Source organism: Aquila chrysaetos, chromosome 3 (assembly GCF_900496995.4).
Source record: "Aquila chrysaetos chrysaetos chromosome 3, bAquChr1.4, whole genome shotgun sequence".
NCBI lineage: Eukaryota > Metazoa > Chordata > Aves > Accipitriformes > Accipitridae > Aquila > Aquila chrysaetos.
The window spans coordinates 57,753,850-57,774,363 of NC_044006.1; the positions used below are offsets into that span (position 1 = coordinate 57,753,850).

At 37.7% G+C, this 20,514-nt stretch overlaps 1 protein-coding gene across 1 annotated transcript in view; it reads left to right on the top strand.

Moving 5' to 3' along the window:
* PLXDC2 (plexin domain containing 2) overlaps nucleotides 1-20,514 on the top strand; it is a 282,907-nt gene that overhangs the window by 146,587 nt on the left and 115,806 nt on the right. Inside the window, exon 4 of the mRNA XM_030009614.2 lies at nucleotides 4,854-4,923. Within this exon, the coding sequence (XP_029865474.1) occupies nucleotides 4,854-4,923 (70 nt within the window). The remainder of the gene's footprint in view (nucleotides 1-4,853; nucleotides 4,924-20,514) is intronic.

Here is a 20,514-nt window from a genome sequence, read left to right on the forward strand (position 1 = left end):
GTAAGTTGTTATACATTTTTCTTCTTTGACATGGGTATTTTTCACCAGTGACCAACACAGCAATATTACAAAGTATTGTGACTACTGTTCACAGAGCTTTATCTTTGAATTTTAGTTAAGCTGTGAAAGTCTGCACAATGTTGCTATCAAATGATTACAAGTTGCCTTTTTGCACCTGCTATAACAGTCCTTCAGAGACACCTTCACAGATATATTTAAAATTCACCTCTGTTCTTCAGGATCGCAAACTATTAAACAATAAATTAATTGTGTTGCTAAAGTCAGAGGGAATTTTACCATTGACTTCAATAGTTACAGAAATGGTTTCAGGACTATGCTGCTGAAGTTTAAGTCTCCCATGGAGTGTATCTGTGTTTGCACTTCCATTTTGTATGAGGTGTCACACTTATTTTTTCTTTTGGGACAACTGATAAAACTCATGAGAATGTCATGTAGTAACAGAAGTGATAGATGTGATCACAATTTCAGGATATCAACAAATAAATATCACAGAGTGTAAATAACAGTCTTGTTTAACTTATTGTAATCGTGCTGCCTGGTAAAAGGAAGTGAAATTGAATGCTGCTTGATTTACAGATTGTATTCTCAGGTCTCAACTGTGGCTGGAAACTGCATACATACAAGGGCCAATATTAGCACAAATTGAATACAGAAAATTGCATCAGAATTGTGGCTCTTGAGGTTCTTGTTTCATCCATTTGCCAGCTTATCTCCAACAAAAAGTCCTTGGGTTTTGCCTGTTTAAAAACAATATCCAGTTAATGCCTTATTTATAAGTTGTACAGTTTTTAAAGATGCAGGTGTGTTTAGCAGTTTTAAAGCTGAGAGAAAAATCCAAGTTTAATTCAGCTTTTCTCTCATTTTATCTGTTATCTCCCTGGTACCAGCCAGGTGACTGGCTCAGAGGAATGTAAGAGGCAGCAAGAAGAAATACGGTGGTATTTAGCTGAGAATACAAAAAGCAGAGTGGGGTGATAAATCCACTACATGTGACTAACAGAGGGTCCAATACATAAAATATATTCCTCATAGCCAAAAACAACGTAAGGAGCCAGGGATAATGTAAATGCAGAGGGTTCAGGCAGTTATATATCTTTGGGGTACCTTTAATAAAACACTGTATCAGCTATTTTCTTAAGACAATTTGTTTCTAACGAGGAAAAAACCCCAAGGGTACCTAAAAGTGAAAACCTGTATTGTCTGCCTTGCCTTCTCCATCTGGGATTCTGGTGCTCTGTGTTGAGGGAGAGAATGGAAACATGCAAAAAAAAAAATGTAATAAAATAATTACAAATACCTATATAAGGTAAAACATGTTTCCCTAATAAAAGTAATTTATGAGGCTTGGGACCTAAACATTAGTGAAATTCTTCTGAGAAATTTTAACCTGTTGTTTAATGATTAGTGAAGATGACACCCTTCCATGCCTTTGTTCTAAGCACTTTTGTTTCCAGCTGGATCCCTGAGATTATACACCTAAAAATGTCAATTCCAAAGGGGACATTTTGTTTAAGTTATTGACCTAGATGTTTAAAATGAAACAGTGCTTTTGATCTGGGTGTGGGATCAGTTGTGGATGACCTTTCAGCACGGCAGATGGGAGCTTGGCAGCATGAGGTCTTCAACTGTTTCTCCCCAAAACCAAGTGGTTTAAGACTTTTCTGCTGAATGTTAAGTGCCCACTCTGCCTCTCTGTCAGCTCTAGCAGAGCTCCCAGTTTAGCACACTGATATCCATCTCTCTTCATATGTACCCAAATATCTTGGACTGTGAACTCGAGTGACTGCAGCCGTGTCTACATGCTGTTTTAAAGACCTCTTTTTCAGAGATTTATGTCCATCTTGAAGGATGAAAAAGTACCAGTGAGTCATCATATAAGGCATTATATTTTATTTATGTGTCTACAGTTGATTTCTTGTATGTGTACAAGCAAACAACACCCATGTGTACTATACAACAAAGTTATTTAAGAGATGTGTTCTCTGTAACTGTATAACAACTGTAGAGTCATATATTCTGAGCAGAGCATACATAACTAAGCAGCAATCTCTTCCCTTCTCTTCCATAGAGATAAATTTTGCCATTACTCTTTAAAAGGGCGTTTTGCACATCTTTCTGTGACTTGGTGATTTACATGCTGATAATTTCTAAAGATTATTCTCTAACTTGACAGTAGAACAAGGGAGTTAAATTATTATATGCTAAGTATTAATAATTTTTTCCAATTTGTTTGTTTTCCTTCATTTGGAAGTATGTAATCCTAAGAGTTTCCAGAAGCTGCCAGTTGGTTTTACTTCTACAGGAAAAATAATAATAAAGAGAGGATCCATGAGATTGTTTGGCTCTATAAAGAGCATAGTCATTGTTTGTGGAAAGTAACACACAAATATTAATGGAACAAATAAAACATCTAACACTATAGGATTTATATCACTAGTAGTGATTTTTTTTTTTTTTCAATATATTGCCACAATCATCTTAACTGTATAATAAAATTTTAGGTGTGGCATGGATGCTCAATGTGTTTATATTAGGTATCTTAACAGTTGATTACTCAAACACTGAACTAGATACAGGATCACCTCATGCTTGAAACTCAATTTGCTTTCCTGTCAGTCCATTCTATCATCTATGCACAGAGAAAACATTTTTATGGCAGTGGATTGAAAATTCTGATATTCTTTCTGAAAAATGAGGTATGCTTTCTAGTAGCAAAAGTAAAAACACATTTATTTCTAGTAGCTCTTACAATATTACACTTTAAAACATTCCTTAAATCTTGTTGGCTCTTTATTACAGTATTATGCTAAACAATTGTCTATATTGAACATTTTTACATTGTCAGAATTTAAGGCATCATTTTTTGATTGAAGTCAATGGGAGATTTATATCTGGCTTGAGTGGGCATAGGATCAAGTCTTTATTGTAAACATCTTTATACTAATTTTTATATTCTAGCAATTTAGAAGACTGTTAAGGGGGCACATTTTTCTTTTAAAGCAGCCTAATGATTACTGTGTTATTCAGAAAGTTAATGCTAGTAGGTAAAATGGACAATAGTGTATAAAGGAAAGAGGGAGTGTTTGGTCAGAAAATTAATGTTTTTAATAGTGTTCTTGGAAGTGATGTTTGGTAGAGCAAGGACATAATTTAAATGGGGTGCATACAGAAACATAGGGTACACCTCAGCTGTGAAAATTTTAGGACATCTAAAACACCATTTGTTTAAGTTAATTCATGAGCTGTCTTTTGCATATGCCATTTTGATTAGAAATGTTGAGCTGTATATCCATATTTATGTATATACAGAAAAGGTCATTAGAATGTACTCAGTCCAATTAACACAATGCAAATGGATTTTGCATTCTAATTAAAAACATACCAAAAAAGCGCTAATAAATCCTCTCAAAATTCTGTCTTCCACTTAAGTGGAAAGCAAATCTAATTTAAAGTTACTGTAAATCTTCAGCTGTTAATTTCATGCTAAATAATTCTTTAAACATTTCTGGTGGATTTAAATATAATCCTTCCTGAGAGAAGAAATACTGAGATATAATGTGAAAATAATAACCCAGGACAGAAATAAAGGTAGGGAAAATAAAGACAAAATGCGCTTTTCCTGCCCTCCCTTTTTCCTTTTTTTTTTTTTTTTTTTTTTTTTTTTTTTTTTTTAAATATATGGACTGTTGCCCTTTCTTAAGTGGAGACATCAAAGGTTAAGGTTGAGGACAGTCACCAACAGCCCATCTTCACACCAGTTTTTACTGTAGTAACTCCTCCTAAATAACAAATAATAATGGGCTGCATACACAGTTCCTATTTGGGCTTTGGGCCATTATGGAAGTGATGTGTTTTTTGTGGGACATTACATTTAAACAGTGAAAAGACCTTACTGGGATTTCAGCACTCCTTTCTGTCATGACTACCGGTTTGTTCAGAGTTTAGCCAAGTAGCACACCAGGTGATAATTATGGGTGGCCACAATAATCGGTGAGCTTTGGGAAAGGAGTGGAATAGATGGGAAAGGAGAGAGCCATAGGCGGAGAGGGAAAATGAGTTTGAATTTGAAATGTGCTTTATGGTGAGCTTAGGTGAGGAGAAGAGTCTGTTGTCCAAATCACAATTCTCTGCTGTGGATTCAGCTGATAGAGGATAGTCACCTGTATGTTGACAGGGGAAAAAAAAGATTTTTCTTCCTTTTTTTATTTTGCAATAAGTACCTTGAGTAGAGTTTGTTAATACTTCTGTTGAATATTTCTTTATAAATCATTTCAGCTCCTAGTTAACAGTATAGAGAGGTGTGAGAACTGGTGCCATGTGGGTTTGACAGAGGAATTGCCTTCCAGTGATCACCTTTCATCAGATAAGGACCCAGGTAGCAGCAGGATGTCAGGGAGAGCACTTGAATCTGAAGAGGCGTGTGGCAGAGGAGGAGACCACCTGTAGCTAAGGGAGTGGGCATCCTGTAAAGCTTAGGTATTGCTAAGGCCTTAAATATTTATGGCTCCTCTTAAGAGGTTCAAGCAACATTTTTTTAAGGAAAAACTCTACAAATATTTATGATTTTTATTCTTATGAGTAGGTTATAATGTCTGCTGGTATATTTTAGTTTCTGACGTCTTCAGTTATGAAGATCCACTGCTTTTAGGTGTTTAAGTGCTACACAAAATTGTTTCCAGTTACCTATTGGCAATTCCAAATTAAGAATAGCAAGGCTCCAGTGAAAAATAAAAAACAATGAAACAGATGTTTGAAGTGGAGGACAGTTCATTTTGTTTTCTCTTACCTTTCTGCACAATATCAATTTTATTTTCTGTTGTTGTTCCTTTCAGAGAGTGAATCTGTCCTTCGATTTTCCATTTTATGGCCATTTTCTACGTGAAATTACTGTGGCAACTGGGGGTAAGTGGCTTTCTAACCATTTACTTTGAGTAATATGAGAAGAGTTTCTTGCAGCTATTTAAAAATACCTTTTTCCCCCTGTATATGTCAAAAGGTAAACTACAGCATTTATTTAGGAAATTTTCCTTTCCACAAGAAGAATATTACAAAATATCGATATGATGAAAAACCTCCAGCTGCTCAAGTTGAATTGTTATAAAACCCTCTCGGTGTAAGACTTTATAGCATTAATCATTTTCTATTTTGGCATTTCCCCCAGAAATCTTGTGTGTGTGTCTGGAGCAGCTGCACTTGTAGAGATAGTGCTGAAGCCAAAACAAGGACAGAAACTTAGGTTTTGTCTGCATGAGGGCAGAGGATTTACTATCCAAAGATAAGGAGTGCTGCTAGGAGTATGTAACTTGTCACCTGTAAGGCAAACCCAATGCAGTGCATTGCCTTGGTGTGATACGGTGTCTGCAAGAGTACCATCGTGTTCCTCTCCTCCTTCTGTGGGGTAAGATGGGAGGTATGGCACAGCTGGAGCTCCTGGTCTTGTAGCTCTGGGCACTACTGATGGCTCATGGTTAGGGTTCTCCCTTCCGCTGCTGCTGGCTGCTGCTTGCACTGACCTCCTACACTAGGAACAGCAATTGGCCCATTATGCTCCCTTCCTGCTCCTCCCTCCTTGAAAGACAAAGAGGACACCAGAAGAAAATGAAATTATATGGAAGACAAGAAATGAGGAAAAGGACGAGGAGGAATAATGGTCAAAAAATTGAAAACAGGGAGGCAGAGGGCAGCATCACAGAGAGCACACCCACAGCATCCTCTGGTCCTTGAATGTGTCCAGCAAGTTCATGCCCATGTCCCACTGGAGCACTGAATGGGGAGGGTATGACTAAAAGATTAGGGAAGAATTGCAGTCAATGTCCAACAAGACTAGGAGCTGGAACAGAGGCTTCTGTCATGCTCTGTGTTGGGATCTGCATTTTGCTACCAAAACAGAAGAATAAAAGAGATGGACAGAGGTGAATAAAGGCTGATATTAAATGGTTGATTTCCAGTCAGAATGATAAAAAAGGATGCACAATTATAGGGTGACTTCAGTACTAGGGTTTTCTCTTCTTGATCAGCAATGACATTTTCATCCTGATTTGGATCAGATAAGCCATGAACTACTGATTGGGATTTTGGGACTTGTCTGATTTCCATTCTGCTTTGCTTTTATTTTCATTTTGGTGCTTGATCATTAATGCTTAGTTCTGTACTCTCTTATTAGAGGAGCTGCATTTGATGGGGTGCCAAAATCAAGTGCATGATCTGTGTAGCATGAAAGAATGGGGTGGGATGGATCCTGCACACCTAGAACAGCAGCAGCGGGGTGTCGTGGTTTAACCCCAGCCAGCAACTAAGCACCACGCAGCCACTCACTCACTCACTCCCCCCCCCACCCAGTGGGATGGGGGAGAAAATTGGGAAAAGAAGTAACACTTGTGGGTTGAGATAAGAATGGTTTAATAGAACAGAAAAGAAGAAACTAATAAGGATAATGATAACACTAATAAAATGACAACAGTAATAATAAAAGGATTGGAATGTACAAATGATGCACAGTGCAATTGCTCACCACCTGCCAATCGACAGTCAGTTAGTCCCCGAGCGACGATTCCCCTGCCCCCACTCCCCCCAGTTCCTATACTAGATGGGACGTCACATGGTATGGAATACCCTGTTGGCCAGTTTGGGTCAGCTGCCCTGGCTGTGTCCTGTGCCAACTTCTTGTGCCCCTCCAGCTTTCTCGCTGGCTGGGCATGAGAAGCTGAAAAATCCTTGACTTGAGACTAAACATTACTTAGCAACAACTGAAAACATCAGTGTTATCAACATTCTTCGCATACTGAACTCAAAGAGCACTGTACCAGCTACTAGGAAGACAATCCACTCTATCCCAGCTGAAACCAGGACATGGGGACAGTGTTCATTCTGTAAATGTCCCCCTATTCTTACTGCTGAACTTAATTCCTTAAAACTTCACAAAGATCACTCTTTCTCCAAGTAATTCTTGTGTGGTCACTCTGCTGGACCTTCACTTTTAGTGGAAACCCTGAATTTTTACTACTGCTGTCACTAATATACTATGTCATCAGTTTCCCCCATCTGTCCCCAAGGACTTGGGAGTAAAGTTAAGCTCCCAAGGAGAGCTGTGTAGTAGTAATTTGAAGGAAACATTTTTTTCTTCTGGTGTAGAGCATTTGGGGAATTCAGGTGTTTTGGGGTTTGTTTTTTGAAAAAAACCGCTTGTGAACATATAAGAATAGCTGCAACTCTGCAGCACTCTTTTCTCTTGCTATTAATGGAACACTGAATAATAATTCTGCTTTTCCTTTTGCTCCAGTTCTACTAAATAAAATAATATTGCTGTGAATAGATCTATGGATATTGTCAAGCTAAATAGGACTTCAACACCAGTCCTTTTACTATAGGCCACTGACACTAGCACAAAGATATTCTGTCTTTCATGTGACACATCCATGATTTTCAGCCTCAAAGTTAAGCATGGAAAAGTAAGATCTATTCAGTAATCTCTTTAAAAATATTATCTTGATAAAGCTTAGTAACTGAAAGACATCCTGTTGATCCAGGACAGGATGCAACCCTTTCTACAACTTTAAGCTTCCTAAAACCATTTAGTGGGAAAAGAAAGATCTATTTCTTGCAAATAAAAATTGCAAATTTTGTTACCATAAGTCATTGGTGGTGCTGTGTGGCTTATAGCCTAGCAATAAAGGATAAAGAAAGGTTCCAAGTACTTTTTGTACTGTATGGTCTACTATTTCTTAGTCACCAAGAATTTACAATGGTATTACTATTATTAGAGATCTGGAACACCTCCAGAGGTTATTCTGAGATCAAAAGAATGACAAAGTTAATGTGTACAGTAGTCCTACATGACAGATGTCCACTTCCTGGAGAGCAGGATATGATTAATTATGCTAATGATGACACTACAAACTGTTTTTACCTCCAAATCATAAATTAAATAACCTTGTTAAAAGGAAAGTTGAGGACAAGAGCACATTAAATCCCTGTCACAATAAAAACGTCTACCCAAATGGTTTCTGCCATTCTTCATGAAGGGTGCATTGTGGCATAGTAGGGTTTCCAAATTACTTAAGATGACTTTGAAATTGCTGCAATGTTAAACTCAACTATTTTTTTTTTCTCTTTAACTAGTATTTATTTCCTCTTCTGAATGGTTTTGATGAGCTGATTGTGCTTAACTAAAGAAAGGAAGAGCAGGGAGTGAAAAAAACTAGTTTGAGGGCTTTATTCACTGGTGTCCTTAGCTTGTATTTGACAAGGCTATTTAATTCATAACTAGAAGGTAAGACAGCTTATAGTATTATTAACATAATTGGTAATTTGTGGTTCTCTGGGATATGGGCATCTATCTCCGCACATTCCTATAGAGAGCATTTTTAAAGCAACCTCTGGAGAGCTCTCAAAGCTTTAATAATAGTAGATAACACAAGAAGAACCTGAGTTTCGTTTTTTGTGAAGCTTTCTAAAGTTTTGTGCTCTACAGGCCACAACTGTGGTTATTTCTATAATAAACCACTCATGAGTTAGTGAGTCATGTTGCGAATGTCAGGGAGCTAAGCTCGTGAAGTCTGTTTGTTGCCAGTCACTAATACACGTAACAGAGCTCGGTTGCTGCGGAGGTGGGAAAACCTTCTCTGTGCTACAGCTCTCCAGGCAGTAACACAGCCCTTCTCATGGGAGTCCTAGAAACTCTGTGGCCCCATAACATACTCAACATGCAGCAAAGCTTCATACTTGGTTGTATTAATTTTCCATGCTCATGGTAGTAAGTCCGTCTTGTTTATTCTCTGTCGCTTATTTTTTTGTTTATCCTTCTATGCCTTCTAGTGCAGCTTTGTATCAGATACTGTAAATTATTTAGGAATTTTTTTTTCCTTCTATGGCATCTCTCATTGACATTGCATTTCTCTATAGTATTGCTATGCCTGTAGCAGTGTGAAAGAGGGTGGTAGCTAACCCAGATTATTATGGGTTTTCATTAAACCATATATTTATTGCCTGGGATTAATAAAGGTTTTAATTTTCACTTTTGGAATTTCTTCTGATGGTTTGAATGATCATAAGGGATCTTAAAGCAGTTTCAGTCTCTGTCCTTTCCATGGAATAACTAAATAGTATTGTATATAGCCTGTAAATCAAGAACATGTAATAGTACTAACCTCCTTAGGAACATAAAACATATTTGATTTTCACATTTAACTGTAGCTATTTGGAAGCAGCAAGGGAAACAGCAAATAAAAAAATAGTTCTGTATTATCATATACTAGCAAAACAATATTGCGGTCATGGAACTTTTCTCTAAAATTATGGTCTCAAGGAAATAGTTAAGCAGTTGTTTACAAGACAATATCTTAGGTCTGTCAGGTTTTATTGGACAGTGCAGAGAACCTGGCATGGGTACACTTCTGATATTTTATTGGGGAATCCTTCAAGGTATCTTCAAGTCTTTCTCTTTTTTTTTTTTTTTTTTTTTTTTTTTTACATGTATTTTGTTTGAAGACTTTTTGAAGGTAACTTTTTTCTCTATTTCAATAGCAGTCATATTTTTATAGGTAGTGTAATATGTAAATCTTGCGAGGTGATTTGAGAGGCAGAACTTGAATTGACATAAGTTTCCACTATTTTGATGTAGTAGTTTGTGCTGTTGCCTTTTGAACTAGGATGAATTCAGCAACATTCTTGCTGGTACATCTTTGATTATAGCTTTATCATCCTCACGCTGATTTTAATGAGCCTATGCAGTCTTCCTGAATTTACCCCAGGGCAGTAAAGATTGAGGTATTTTTTTATTTAGAGTTGATTGATAAAATAATATATTATTTTTCTATCATATCTATGTTAAAAAATATTTTAATTTTTTTGTATTTTTTCCCTAAAATCTTCAGGAAAATTTAGTTATTACTATCCATATTGGAGTTATCTTTCCTATATTGTGTGCCTATAATGACAGCTGCTGTAGTTAGCCTTGAGTACACTGGTAGAGTTTTCAGAGTTAATGACACCATCTGAATGCGGCTAAGAGCTCCCACTGTATGGAAACTTAATTGCTTTTGAGGTTGGTATCTTGGGCAACTCAAGTATATAATCTATTACTAACATTTTGGGGGAATTTAGTAGATAGCGGACAGGTAAAGAAGGGTAGTACAAAACCCCAAGCCTGTTAATGCTCTAAAGGTATATCTGGTTATCAGGCTACTGCATGGGGCTGACAACACAGAAAATTTTGAGGATTTGTGCAAAATGTGGCTCCACTAGGCATCCTAGGTGAACAGAATTGAAGTCAGGAGCCAAAAACTTCTGCTCAACCCATGCTAGATTCGCACTCAGATTGTAGGCTTCCTGGGTGGAAGTCTGAGTTAGGTTTTTACAGAGATTAATGCTGTCCTGGCTCTTGCTCCAGCCCATTTTGTAGAGATAGTGGTGACAACAGAATATGAGAAACTCCATCCCTGTAGGTACTGGTAAGACACATGGAGGCCCAGAAATATTTCACAGGCTTTGTGAAGGAAACTGCAGTAGGAAGCTATGTTGTGGAAACCAGGAGTGTGTCACGCCAGCGCGAGCCCCAATATAAGGAACAAACCAGAGCTGAGCCCTTTGTCCTTCCAGCCACCATCGCTTTGTTTGCCGCAGTCCCAGTCTGTCTGACCCCGCTTAGGTTGTGAACTCAACAGCCACGCTGCCTCACACTGAATATCTGTTCACTGGGGCTAAGATGAGATTTCTTCTATCCTCTGTACTCTCGTGGTTTTGTCTGTAGCAGGAAGCATGCAATAGTGGAAATTGCAGCAAATACATAGAAAAGGTGTTTAGAATACGACCAAAGTATTTGTACAGGTGAAAATAAAGCAAAAGTCTTCCTCAAATAGACATGTAAAAACTTGGGGTTAAATTGGGGCTAATTCCTACTAGAGACACCTGTAAGTACATAGTGGCACTAACTTCCTTTATTTGACAGTTTATTTACTTCCCCTTTGCCTTTTTTTTTTTTTTTTTTTTTTTTTTCCTCTTTCCTGGCAGAACAACATCTGGAAGCTCCAAAACAGCTTAAATGATCTTGCTGGTCAATATGACCTTTGATTTAGCCAGTCTTTCAGGAATTGTCGTTAAAAAGAAAACCATGTGTGCATCACCTAAAAATGTTACAGTTTTCTGATAAGTAACTATCAGCTTGGGTTCTGTTGTGGGTTTTGTTTAGGTTTTTCAAAGCCCGTTTCTGTTAAATTTTCTCTACACCTAGTGAACATTTCTAGACCAATCCAGAAAATTCTGTCATGACTAGAATTTTCTGACACTGAGGTTGTTTGCTTTGAACCATGTTTTATTCCTGAAGCCAGTAACTGCTTCGCAAAACAGAAGTCAATGCAAGTATTAACATGCTGATTATGACTGTACACTTAGATGTTCCACTAGCAAATACATTTCAATTAATTATGATATCATTAATGAAATGGAATTTTCAGAATTGAAAGAAACTGTTACTCCTCGAACATCAGTCCCAAAAATGTAGGAGTAATTACTTTCAGCAAACTAAAAATGGAAATTATGTCTATGAGCTATATCCTGAAGTCTCTGGTTAATTTTTCACTCAGTCTTAACTCAGGCAAGTAACTACCAATTTCCAAGTTCAAGGGGAGAAAACAAGGTCTGAATCTAGGAGAGAAAGAGATAAAGGGCAGTGAAGGTTTGAAGCTTAGTTTGCCCTGGGACATGAACATGTAGACCCCAACTAGAAGGACTGTACCAGTATGAGAGGATGCTGACTGTTGGGGGACAGGATGAGTGAGAGGAAGGGGTTCCCTGCTGGAGTTGCAGTGGTGTATTAAGAAGCCAGGAGCCCTGTGAGGTAAATGAGCCAAAAGAAGTTTATACATTGAAAAGGTAGAGTATACCTGGATGTGGTGTCAATTGACAGGGAGCACTGGATTGTAGCAAGGGGATCGTATTATCCTGGAAAAGCTAGAGGGAAGAAAAACTGCAGGAGAAATGGAGGGAGGGAGAAATCAAGCTGGAGGTCACTACTATAAGGATAAGTAATAGCCATTTAATAGATGGGCAATTTCAGTAGTAGCTCCCAGTGGTGAACCTGTTGTACTGGTGTTGAGAAGCACAGATGAGTGGCACAAGAGAGAAAAACAGGTGTGAATGAAAAGATGAAACTTCAATGTTACACCTCTTTGGTGCTCTCTATGCTCTATCATGCAGGTTATTACATAGGAAATGAGTGCATTTCTGCAGGTGTGTGAAACTGGAAACAAGAAAACTGTAGAAATGACAGAAGAATACAAAGAAATAATTGTGGCAGGCTTCCATGTGGAAAAATGTGAAAATCAGCATGCTTAATACTAGGTAAGCTACACTAGGAAAACCACAGAATTGTTCCATTTATAATCTATCCCCCTACAAGGTAACAGCAACCACCTGGTGACCTGTAGTAAGCAAAGACCACTATCTACTCCAGCAACCTCTGAACATGTCAGTAACTGCCTGGACATCCTATGAAAAATTCAGTTTGAAAGACACACCTTTATAAGCATAACTTATAAAATGTATGCTATGAAGAAGTAAGAAGTAAAAAGTAACAGAGAAACAAGAGATTAGTATTTGGTGAAGGAAAGCAAAAGGGGACTGAGTGACATGGTTATTGCTTGGTGAAAGCTTAGCTAATTCACGATGGGTTGATCACTGGTAGTGCTGGAAGAGACACTGCGCAATAAAAGTTCAGAGAGTCTGAAATAACTCTGCTATGAGCTACAGGCATGGGCATAACCTGCGGGCAAATTTACAAGTAAAACAAATAGATTATGTACAAAGGGTACAATTCATCTAGCTGTGCCAACATCTATATCCATGGTTGTCAGCCTAAACTCATATACAGTCAGTAGAGATGTAATCAATATAGTCAGCAGAATCTATGAACACTGAAGGCAGAAGTTTAAAGTAGGTTGGATGAATTATATCCTGTGTCTAATTCTCTCTATATGTCAATGTATATACATATTGCTACAACAAGTCTGGTGTGATCGGCTCATATATAGATATTTACAGATGTTTACATTTTTAGATTTATAAACCTGAGTGGACTGTTGAGACATTTTACCAGCTAGCATGAAGACGCCTCCAGAAATGTACACCTACCCCATGCAATAGCAAATGCACAAATACAAGTTAGGAAAAAATGGAACTCAAAGGTGTTACAGAATAAAAACAGGAATCGAAAATGTTCTGCGTAAGTAGACATCTTATATAAGAATTACAACAAGCTTGCAACTCCTAAAACAGTCAAAAGATAGCTAAAATGACATCTTGTAGGTAATCCAATCATAGTACTGAAAATAAAATATTTTGGTTGTTTGAAATAACCTGGAATGCCAAAGACAGCAGGTATTGGCCAAATACAATCAAGGATATTAGAGGGCTGATGGGAGTAGGAGCCAATAAAAATGTGCAATAGGTTTTGAAGCAAAGTAGGGATGGGCCTTTAAAAAGCGAGCCATGTATTACCTCATTGCTGTAGCTTACTGCTCAGAGATCTGGAAACTAGACAGCCTGTCAGACACTTCCACAGCAAGCAATGGACCCAAAGCACTGACATATTTCAGCAGAGCAGTAGGCTATTCCAGTCTGAGACATTTGAGGCAATGACTCCCTGTTGCCCTGTAGTGAGTTTCTGGCACTTATCTGAGGATGGGGATTCAGTCACATATAGCCCTGCTGAAGTATGAGCAAGCAGTTGCATTTGTAAAGACTGTCTTAAATCTGGTGAGATAATATTTGATAAATCATCCTTCAGTAGGGGAACATTCCTGAGCAGCAGATGGAGGAATTAATTGAAATAATTCTTATGGTGGAAATGCTGCCTGAGCATTTCTACCACAGTTAATAATGGAAAGAGTACCTAAAAACTAAAAAGGCACCCCAATATTAAATCCCACTGTGATCAAATTAAATTTGTTACTTTGCTAAAACTGAAACCAAGAACTCTTTGTATGATTGTTATTTCCTAAGGTCAAATCATATGCTTAAAAATATTTGTACTTATTAGAGAGGAGGTCTTTGTGCATATAAGATACACATAGCTTTTTGTTAAAACTGCAACTGTTTTACCCATTAGCGACCCAAGATGAAAGCACAGGCATTGAAGGTGCTGAAACCTGATGTTATTGGAACCTGTGACTCCTGACCAACTCCCCCAGTTTATATGCTGAGCGTGATGTTCTATGGCATGGAATGTTGCATTGGCTAGTTTGGGTCAGCTGTCCTGGCCATGCTCCCTCCCAGGTTCTTGTACACCTGCTTGCTGGCACAGCATGGGAAACTGAAAAATTCTTAACATAGGATAAGTCCTACTTAGCAACAATTAAAACATCAGTGTGTTATCAACATTATTCTCACACTAAATCCAAAACACAGTGTACCAGCTACTAGGAAGAAAATTAACTCTATCTCAGCCAAAACCAGGACATTGGGTTAGCTACCTAGCTGGTTAGCTGCTTAAAAGTTTAAGTTTTATACAGAGATAAAGCTTTTTGAATTTGCTTTTGGATATTGAGTGTGTATATAGAATTATGGTATTTGAGTTTAATTGTATGGTTTCAATACGTCAGGAGGGTTATTATGAAAAATAAGTACCAAAGTGCAGAGAATTCTAATATAATTTGCATCACAATTTGCAGTACTTTCAGGGAAAGAGAATCAATGAAAGAGGAGAGAGCATGCTGTGGGGAAAGGAATAAAGCCTGATGTTGCACTGTCTGAGCTCCATCTTTTTGTGTTGGCACACAGAGCAATACCTCTGAGCGGGAGGGAAATCTGTCTGCCTAGCTGGTTAGGATCTGAGATTGTTAAGGGTGGGGATGGTTGTGAATTTGCCGGCTGGAATAAGCCTATGCTACTGAAAAATTATCTGGAGATTTCCAGTCCTCAGAGGACAATTTTGCTCACATGCATTTTCCTCACATCTCATAAATTTACTTTCTTAAACTTTCAAACACCAGTGGATAGGTGGAGTGAAGTTTGCCTGGGTCTCTGGAGTATCAGTGTACTGAGTGGAACATCTTGTTGGAGCCTGCCAGAAATCTCAGTGAGGCTTTTCTGGTTGTTCCTGTAGCTCTGGACCCTTCAGTGCAGAAACCAGCAGGAATGTTGTTCATCACTTAATTAAGAGCTCTTTGATAACAAAAACTACCCTATGGGCAACATCTGTTAAATGGCAAAGATGATATAAAGCAGAGTGAAACACAGTGTTTCTAGCCAAAATCAGTGTCTCGGACCACCCTGTGTCTGTTACAGGGGATTACACTTGTCATCACCAGTGGGCCGCTCACTCTGTAAGGACTGTAGAGGTCTGGCTGTTGACTAGCAAATATCAGCTCACACAATTACCCTCTATTTACCTCCTCTTTCTAATGTCTTGTATTGCTGTACAGCTGTTAAAAAAAAAAAATTTCTCCCTGTAAAGCCTCCTTTGTCTGTCATTCTTGCATCAAGTGTCCTTTCTGGAACTACCTCTCCTGCTTCTGTAAGGGGGTAGCCCTTCTATCAGCTTTCCCCTGAAATTCTGTTTTGTCTTGCTTTCTGTCAGTGAACTCTTACAACTCTTTCTGCTCCTGCCCTTAAGCTCTATCTTTATAAATTGGATCAGAAACACTTAGGGCAAAGAGAATGATAAGCTTTAGGAAAAAGAATAAATTCCATATGCCTTGACATCGCTCTGACCTTCGTATAGGAAGGTATTTGCCAACTTTGACTGTGAGGTTTATGGGCAGTAATTGCACTGACAGGACTTAAAATGACCACATTTGTGTTTGTCTGTAAGGTTCTGTTTCATAGAGTAACAGATAACTAGCCAAAGCATTTGCCCTCACGTAATGCCTAACAAACACTTAAATAATTTTGCAGATCAGACAATAATAAATTAAATGGCTTAATGTTAAGGCAAAGAGCCTTTAAAATAGCCAGCAACAGCTTCCCTGAACACTGGGAAGTTGTTAGGTCTAGGCTATGTGTAAGACGGATCCATCACTTTTTACTGTAGATTTTTATAGTAGATATATGTCTTACATTCAGCCTTTATAGTAGTATTGCAAAGTTTCAATAATATTGTGCTTTTACACCGTAGTAAAGACTTTTAATGCATGACAAGTCTTTATTATCTGCACCTCCTACAAAATATAATGTTTATTTTTTTTGCTGCATGCTCATAAGTTAAAAAATAAACTTCAATCCATTTCTGCCTTTTACCAATGGACTTTGTAAAAGCCGCTACGTATGTCCAGTCTCATGAAATTTTATGTGGTTTTATTTTGTCTTTCATACCTTATAACATAATTTTATCTCCTATTCTCAATGTAAAATACTGAATAACTGAACTCCTCAAACCCCAGTTGAAAAGTCATTTAGTGAGAAAAACAAAAAATCATTCTCAAACCAAAACCAGGCAACTGGAAGATGATGAGAACAATGGATAATATATTTAGTTTCTAATTAAAAGAGGAAATTCCTGATAAAGAGTAAGAAATAGGCCTTTTGTTGCTATAAGGCAGTACTTTGTAAAAATGATGTATTCATGTGGAAGTCCTGGGCCTAATGAAATGTGTTCAGTTCATAAAGCTTCTAAGATTGATTAAATAGTACTTGTATATATCTGTTTCATAAAGTCAAAATAAAAAACATGCTGACAGTTGGTTATAAACATTTTTTTTTAAAAAAAGAAGTCTTTCAAAGCATAGAGCATTTAGAGACCCATTAGGCTGGGAAATCTGTTGAAAATTAAGCTCAGAGTCTTACAGCATTTCAAATAAGAGGTGGGGTCTTATTAGTTTGAATTCTGTCAAAATATAATTGAGTTGTCCTTTTCCAAAAAGTTAATTCTTAACTTTGGCAAAAGCTCTGTTCCCTGTCCTCTTTTTGTTGTTTTTTGGTTTGGTTAGGTTTTTTTGTTTGTTTGTTTTGTTTTGTTTTGTTTTGTTTTTAATGTATTGAATTCAATCAATTTAAATGCAAAGGGGTATAAAAAGCTCTTTGGTCAGTTGGTCCCATGTGCATCTTAATGAAGGCTCTTTCCTTTCATCTTTCAGGGGAACTTGTTTTAGGCCTCAAATCAGGCTGCTATAAATGCAGTATAAAAATTCTGGATGTGAAATCCTGTACATTATGCGATACTATTGCTGTCTGGTACCGTAGCACCATGTACTGTTGCTATTACTCCTAACAGCCAGGAAAACTGAGGGCTTCATCTCCTTCACGTGTCATCATCCATATCTGTTAATGTCATAAATTTATGCTCTTATTCCTAAAATAGTTATGAAAATCCTATTGTACCTCGTGTTTCTGCTGAAATCTACAGACACCTGTGTTGACTGATCATTTGGCTTTCTTAAGACATGACTTAAAACAACTGATCACAGAAACAATATCCTGATCCTACTGCTATCAAAATAGGCTGTAAAGCTCCTCATGTTGCCACAGGATGCTTCCCTAATAGCCTATATTTCATATCAGCGCAACTCTCCAAGGTAGCTGCTTTGTTAAAACCACGTTCAACCATGGCAGGTAGCACCGATACTCACCCCTGCTCCTCTCTGAAATAGCTGAGCACATTTACAAGTTGTAGCAGAGCAACAGTCAAGGGTAAAGTGTCAAAGTCTGTGGGGGTTTTTTCCACTTATGTGGGTAGTATTAAGTACAAGAAGAAAGTAATATGGGCAAGGTTTTTGCATCTGTATAGATTAAGTGCCTTTAATTCTGTCAGGAAAAGATATTAGAAATATTATATTTGGAAGAACTCATAAATTGCTATGTCAGTTCAACTAAATGGTGTTTTTAAAGCTATGATTAGGTGACAGTCCTATCCAGTTAATAATTTTTTGTTCTAGCAATGAAGGGGTCTTTCTCCATTTTTATGCTGTGCAGTTTAATACCTTAGAACAGTATTTCAGCAGCTCATATGATGATGTATAGCAAGGTGTTTAAGCTAGTGCAATGTTAGTACAACAGTTAAGCATTTATGTTACATTACCTTTATAACTTAATCTAATACCTCTGCATTGCATTACCTTAGCTTTAGTATCTCTAACATGATGCAGTGATACATGGTATAGGCGTGCTTATAAAGGTCTGATTTAAAAAAAAAAAAAAAAAGAATAACCTGAAGAGCCATCATCCAAAGAATTAATTAATAAGGAAAACAAATTGTAAGAAAAAGAGAAATGTAAAGCCTTGAAACAATGTCCTAGTTTGCAACTTGTAATATCTTGGAAGAGAAGCTTATTTATTATCCCTTTATTTTGCTTCAAGCTTACTAATTCGTTGGGCTGGCAGTAAGTCCAAAGCAATTTTAGCAAGTGACAGTAGGTTTGGTTTCCAGCTGCATTAGTAAGTGTGGAGTTTCTGGTGGTTGTGCTGTAAGCAGCTTGTTGTTACTTAAAAGAAAAGTTTGGAAGCTTACGCAGGCTTAATTAAAATAAATGAAGGATTTAAAAGTGAACACTGAAATTATTGCTGGAGAAATATAATTAACAAAGTAAATTGCATCCTAAAATGGTTCCAGATCAGCCCACAGAGACCCAGTGCTAGTCCTCAGTGATGAGGAAGCAGGAAATATTCTGTGGGAGCCAAAAGAAGGCAGCAACAAAAAAACCTGGAACCATCCTACTGATGGCAGGGCCTCACATTAAGAAGAGGCTATTTAGTCACTTAGTTTTACATGGTACCAGAAGCATTATTAAAAAAATAAATATAATTTCTCTTTCTTCTTGCTATTAAGAATATCTGTTTTGTTGTATCCAAAGCTACTAATCACCCATAATTTCCATGTCCTATCTGTATGTCTGAAGAAAGACTGCTAGAGAGTATGAGAAGCACATGAATCAAGCTATGTAAGCCTTTTTATGTTTATTACTTCAGATAAAGTATTCTAATTTCCCTACTTGGGATCTGTCAATGTCAGAGGAAATGTCTGCACCTGGAATTTCATTAGCATCTCTAACAGACACTATAGGGAATAGAGATTTTCTTAATATCTCAACTGTGCTGCAGTGTGGATGTGATGACTGTCCCCCTCTGACTCTTGGAGGGTCTTAAGAAAAGCAAATGCTGCTACATGGTTTGCATGCTCAACAGTTGGAAAACAGAGTGCATGCAACTGTTGTCTGAGTCACATTATGAAAAATCACTTGTCCGTTGCCAGCTTCTTCATTATAACATCATTCCTTCCTTGGCAACAACCTTCTCTCAAGCCAGTCCTTGCTAAATTCATTACCCTTGCAAATTGTTCAGATTGATATCAGTCTGTTTTCTGAAACCAAGGCCATTGAAATAAACAGGTTCCCATGGATCTTTGCCAGTTTTGAATTGGGACTTAAATTTTTTCACTCGCTTCCCACTCCTCCTTACAATCTTGGCCTTGGCTCCATTCACAACCTTTCCCCTTCCTTCTGTCAGTGTTGTCATTAGGCTGTGACATCGCCAACCTTCAAGCTTTTTCATGCATATGCTTGCTCCTGAGGAGATGGTTCCAGGTGTGAGTGGTGAAAAAGAAGCTTTTAGGACTAAATAGTTTGCTTCTCAAATAAATCTTAGAAAAGAATTCATCAGAGGTTTATTTTTCCTTGCTACACCTTGAACTGATAATTTTGTCACAAAGTATTGATTTAATGATAAGAACGTGTCGTGAAAAATTGAACAAATAGAAAATAGGTTTTGTTGTTTTTATGGAAAGCTTACCTCAAAACTAGACATTTGTTTTCATCTGGTTTAGTTCCATTTACTTTGAACAGCTTCTTTGTGTTCCAGCGCATTGCGGTGACTATTCTAGACAGGGCTTTTATTTTAGAACTACTACCACTAACCCATAATATAGTAAAAATTTCACATGTGTCGTTTTGATAGTGGCATTCAAATAGGCTCCTCCTTCAGTCTGGAAAAGCAGCTCGTTGTCGTGTCTTTCTAGCGTGTCGATAAAGTAGCCAGAATCACTAGCATGGATTTCTTACTCTGCCTCACCCACCAGTCCTGATCTCAGCTCTTAAAAAGTAGGGGATGAATAGACAAGGGGTTAGGGCCATCGGTGCAAATTCTGCTTCTCCTTCAAGTGTGAGTGGGTTCAAAGCTGCCTTGTGTTGCCAGAGACAATGTTGGTATAACTTAGTGGGTAGGGTCTGCCCTGCAATTCCTGTTAGGATTGTTTTAACTTCAGTCATTACTGTACCACAAAATCCGTTCAGGCTGAAGTATAGCCTATAACTCGGCTTTTAACCAACCTGAAAAAAGAAAGCCAGACCTTGTAAAACTGCATCATGACCCTTGATGCCCGGGGCCACTTGCCTTGAAAAATCCTTCTGTAGCTATTTGCTCAAGTAGAAACGGTGACTTTTGATTTCAAGCTCCTGCACATGGCAGTCTGGTACATGCCCGCACATCTGAGAATAGAGAGAGTCTAAAGGCTGTTGAAGAGAACTTGAATGGTGGCTTATTTAAGAATCAAAGGACTTAACTGGCTTGCTA